This window comes from Glycine max, chromosome 15 (assembly GCF_000004515.6).
Source record: "Glycine max cultivar Williams 82 chromosome 15, Glycine_max_v4.0, whole genome shotgun sequence".
Taxonomy (NCBI): Eukaryota; Viridiplantae; Streptophyta; class Magnoliopsida; order Fabales; family Fabaceae; genus Glycine; species Glycine max.
In genome coordinates this window covers 47,713,438-47,718,191 of record NC_038251.2, presented here as the reverse complement: position 1 = coordinate 47,718,191, position 4,754 = coordinate 47,713,438, and the positions used below count along the sequence as shown (strand labels likewise).

Here is a 4,754-nt window from a genome sequence, read left to right as displayed (position 1 = left end):
GAACATCTACGTCGAGGTCGACCTTTTATTCCTTCTTTTTTCTTTAAAGGCACCTTTTATTCCTTATATCATAAAAATTAATGTTTGATTTAATGCATATACTTTTTAATCTAATTTAGTCCTTTTATATAATTTTTTTTTACAGACTTAAACAGATTAAAAAGTGCATGTATAGATATTAAAAGAATCATAAAAAAATGGAAAGACTAAAACGAGTAGTTTTTAAATATCTAAATATTGAGACTAAAGCCATAGATAGTGCAAACATTTTAGTGATTAAGAAATGCTTTACCATGATAAAACATGCTGACAAACCTTTATTACATGAATTACTGTGATGGAATTCTAATTCTAATTAGAGAGTGATACCAAAAGTACTTGAGAAACTATATGTTTTGTCCTTGTGTTTGTCTTTCTTATTTTGAGGCATTTTGGGTGTTGCATTATGTGTTATGCTCTTCTAATGCATGCAGGCTGCAAGGAATGCTGGTGTGCGGGTATTGTTGAATTTTGTTGATATTTTGAGTCCTAATGAAACTGAACTTGCTCGCCTTACTGGATTGCCAACGGAGAGTTTTGAAGAGATTACACAAGCGGCTTTGAAATGCCATGAAATGGTGAGTTTTATTCATAACTTTTGCGAGCAAGGTTTTAAAATTGCAGTCGTGGTTTCGTTGCTATCCTTGATATTGTGAAACAAATGTGATCGATGTTGCCACAATTGCAGCTGTGTTGTGGTCTTGGAGATCCCAAAAACTTTGACGTTGCGACCGAAATTGCAGTTGTGGGCCTTTTTCAAAACCTTATTCATTTTGCTCATTTTGCTACTTGAATGCCATATTCATTGCCTAAAGATGTCTGCGGTTTTATTGTGATTCTCAATATTGAGGAAAATTGCAGACAAATGTGGTTGTGGACCGTTTTTTTATAACCTTGAGGATGTCTTACAAAGAACACAATTTGTCAAAAATAGAATATTTGAAGATGCGATATAACTTTGAGATTTTCTGTTACTAATGATCCTTCCCTTGTGTTGCATTTAAATGCCTGGATAGATGGCATCCAGTGTGTCACTGCAGAAAGAAATGGTCATCATATTGATGTTCATCAGAGATCCTTCTACAAAATTGTCATGCATTCAGGGTCTCGCGGCTCTTACTCCCTTATGTTGAAGGAAATGGAGATGTTTAGTCCTCTTGGCATTTACAACATGCCTGGGAAAATGAAAGGGGAGGGAGATTATAATTTTTATTTGATTTCTTTTCCTTGAATCCAATTAAATGCACCATAAGGGGAAATGGAAACTATAGGGTGGGAAAGGTCACTAATGACCATAAACTATTTGGAGTTTGATATTTCTTTTGTTTTCTCTGTACTGTCTCTCATTGACCGTGCAGTAGATTGGAAGTTGTCTTACAATTAATCTTCAAATGTCTTGGTGGGTTCCTGAAGGTTGATAGAATGATAGATGAATAATGGTTTTATTGTAGTGAACAGAAATAGACTCAATGGTTTTAGTTCTGGTGTTATTAGTCTGAAATTTCAGGGAGCTAAGCAAGTTCTTGTTAAACTTGGGCACAAAGGATCTGCCCAAAAACCAATTCAGCAGCCTGCCATACTTTCTAAAACAGTTGTTGATACAACTGATGCTGGTGATACTTTTACTGCTGCTTTTACTGTGGCATTGGTTGAGGGCAAGTCCAAAAAGGAATGCCTCGGATTTGTTATTGTTGAATGCAATTCTTTTTTTCTCTTTGGAAAAACATGCCTAACTATTATGTTCTGCAACAGCTGCTGCAGCTTGTCTTTGTGTTCAAGCGAAGGGAGCCTCTCCCTGCATGCCTGATAGGAAATCTGTTTTGGATCTTCTTAATTGTCAATGATAATACTTGCAAAAGGTCAATTTTCAGTGAAACACTTTTTCCTTTGTTTCAATTGTTTGGATTTATTCTCCTGTTCTTGCTTAGTGAAGAAAAATCATATTTAGACTTCTAGAGAAAGTGCCTGGTGTCAGTATCATCATTTGCTATTCAATTGTTGTTTTTCTTGCTATTCAGAATCACTTTTCTGATGCCCCTGACTACAATTGAATGGCCCTTGTCACTACATTTTCCTGCATGATTCTCAACTTCATGATTATTTTACATGTGTCCATTCATTAAAATTTTCTTGATCCTGGTTTGTGAACATATTTGTTTCAAAATGCAAAATTAGCGGTTAGTACTTCAATAGGAGAATATGTTAGTTAACTTTCTTATTATTAATTGTCTTACACAGGAGATACGAACCAGTGAAGATTTTGGATCACACATCTTGTTTCAATGACTGATAATGTTCCCACTTTTGGATGTCAGAGGTCACAATTCGGACTATCAGGTGTAAGGCAGAGGGAAAGACCCTTGAAATGGCAGCAAGGAAAGTTAAAATCCTTTTACAGAGTATTTGTACATGATGGATTCTTCATCATAATAGTTTGTTGTCATTGTAATAAGATTAGGCCAAACACTTACCCTTTGGCAATGGAAGGAAAATGAAAAGAGAAAAAAGAAAAGAAAAATGTTTTACATGACCTTGTTTGGTTTAAGAGAAAATGCTACAAAACAAAATATGAAGTCATTAAGAACCTGACATGTGGCAAGAGGTGTCCTGTCAGCAACCACTATAAATACAAGAATATCAGCAACTAACTATGCTCATCTTTAGCTCATACACAGATCAATACTAAGAAACTTCTCTCTAAAATTCTCTCTCTCTTTGCACACTCTCTTTGATTCTCTCTGAATTTAGAACCTTCAACACCTTGTGACGAAGATCATAATAATATCTATCCTGACATATGACTTTATTCATTCTGGAACTTTATTGAAAAACATTATGCCTAAAGATAATTGATTGCTCAATTGCACTATACATTGATTTCAGAGTGAAAAACTGATTACTTTCACAAAATTGACTTTTCTTTTTCATCCTTCGAGGATGATTCTGACAATAGCAGAAAAATTGATTATTGCCTCACGGAAATTGATTATTTCAAGCCTAAAAATCTGAAAGGAAACAACAAATTAATGATAAAACAACCTCACAACATCTCTGGTGAAACTCAAGCCAATTTCTTTATGGAGGGATGACAATGGCCAAGAGGTGTAACAAATTCTCGAGAGTGGACATAATGATTCTATTTTCCAGCCATTACCACAATGCTTGGCAAGGGAGATGGAGATCAATTCAGAAGACAACAAAATCTTTTCCCAACTTATTGACATGTATTGAACTATCAGTCAAAAAGAAAGAGTTTAATAGTTACTATTGTGAGAGTAAAACAGTTTTACACTATTAAACAATAAAAAAGCATCGTTGATATGATTTTTGAAGTAATTATTGTAATTGAATACTATAAGTGCATAGTCTAATTTCTCAAAAAGAAATTGATGTATTTCTATTTTACATGGGAGACATGAATAAATATTAACCACAAAGTGTTAATAGGTAACTGTGCATATCTCGTTTGGTCAGGGGTGCAGCTGAGTTTCTTATCTCGTCAAGTCCAAGAAGCAAATATCTAATTAGAAGATGACCAATGATACGTATTGATGAAATCCATAGGAAAATTAATGAGACTGAAAGTAATTTGTAATAAATCTCAATAGGGCCACTTTCATGAAAAAGAGATAACAAAAGTTTGTTGGACTTCCACTCCTCGTGAGGGAAACAAGGCACACTGTGCACAAGGTGTGAGAGCTTGTACTGACTGACAAATAATCCATGGCTTGTCTTTGGATATCATGTATCTCATCTCTCCCAATTCAGGCAATGTTCAAAATGGAGTCTATTCACTTACTGTACTCTTATCAGGATCAATAATCTTCTATGATCATATCATCATATTATCAATTAACTTGAACCTCAATTTTCATAAGTTGTAAAAGCAAAAGCATATTCGTTCTGAAAAGGCAATTATGCTCTCTAACCTGGGTTGAGCATATGTTTGAGTCAAGTGTACAGTATATTCATTAAGCATGATGTAGCACCATCAGATTCGAGTGAGATTATGCAACACTGTCTTTTTTCTTATATATATATAAGTGGGTTTTCATATATTTTAAGTTTTTGTGTCTTTTCATAAAACATTCTTTAATTTCCGCCGTTGCTCAATTCTCTATTATACTACATGTAACTAAGTCATATTTTACAAAAAGAGCGATATCATTTTAACAATTCTCACAAAACCTATCTTTATAAAGATACATATAGAAAGAGAAGTGTAATACCTAATCTTACAAGAATAAGTGAATCCTACTCAGTGGTATTAGTGGACTAAAAGTTCGATTATCAAACCCTAAAGATCAATTATATTCTTAAATAGTCAAAATTATTAAATAAGCAATGAAGATAATTAAAAAAAAGATTTAAGTATTTTTATGATTTTTTGTTTTAAAAAAAACAAGTAAACAATAACAAAAGAGAGATTTAAGTAATAGTAAAACAACCAAGGATTATGATTCACAAATACTAATTGTGAAACCCTCTACTCTCACAAAAATCGAATAAAAGGAAATAAAATCATGCGATTTTTTTTTTAAAATGCATTGACTTTAAATTGATTTCAATAGATAAAGGATTCACATTCACTTAATGAAAACATAGTAGAAATTGTTCGAATAAAAACAACAATGTTATCTCAGCTTAAAACAAGGTCGTCCATACTGAATGAATAATAATAAAAAAACTAAAACATTAGCCCAAACACAAACACA

At 33.2% G+C, this 4,754-nt stretch overlaps 1 protein-coding gene across 1 annotated transcript; it reads left to right on the top strand.

The window, feature by feature from the left end:
• The first annotated feature begins 431 nt into the window (after positions 1-431).
• Positions 432-2,569, top strand: LOC102663463 (uncharacterized). Its single transcript, XM_006598062.4, has 3 exons — positions 432-617; positions 1,792-1,898; positions 2,278-2,569. The coding sequence occupies exons 1-3, from the start codon at positions 468-470 to the stop codon at positions 2,327-2,329; spliced, it is 309 nt and encodes a 102-aa protein (XP_006598125.1). The 5' UTR covers positions 432-467; the 3' UTR covers positions 2,330-2,569.
• Positions 2,570-4,754: the final 2,185 nt, after the last annotated feature.

What these genes read in the sequence shown, in the direction of transcription:
- LOC102663463 (XM_006598062.4), top strand. Translation starts at nt 468, where the DNA reads ATGCAGGCTGCAAGGAATGCTGGTGTGCGGGTATTGTTGAATTTTGTT. An exon ending in CTTTGAAATGCCATGAAATG is followed by an intron (nt 618 to 1,791) that starts GTGAGTTTTATT and finishes GTTCTGCAACAG; the next exon opens with CTGCTGCAGCTTGTCTTTGT. An exon ending in AATGATAATACTTGCAAAAG is followed by an intron (nt 1,899 to 2,277) that starts GTCAATTTTCAG and finishes TGTCTTACACAG; the next exon opens with GAGATACGAACCAGTGAAGA.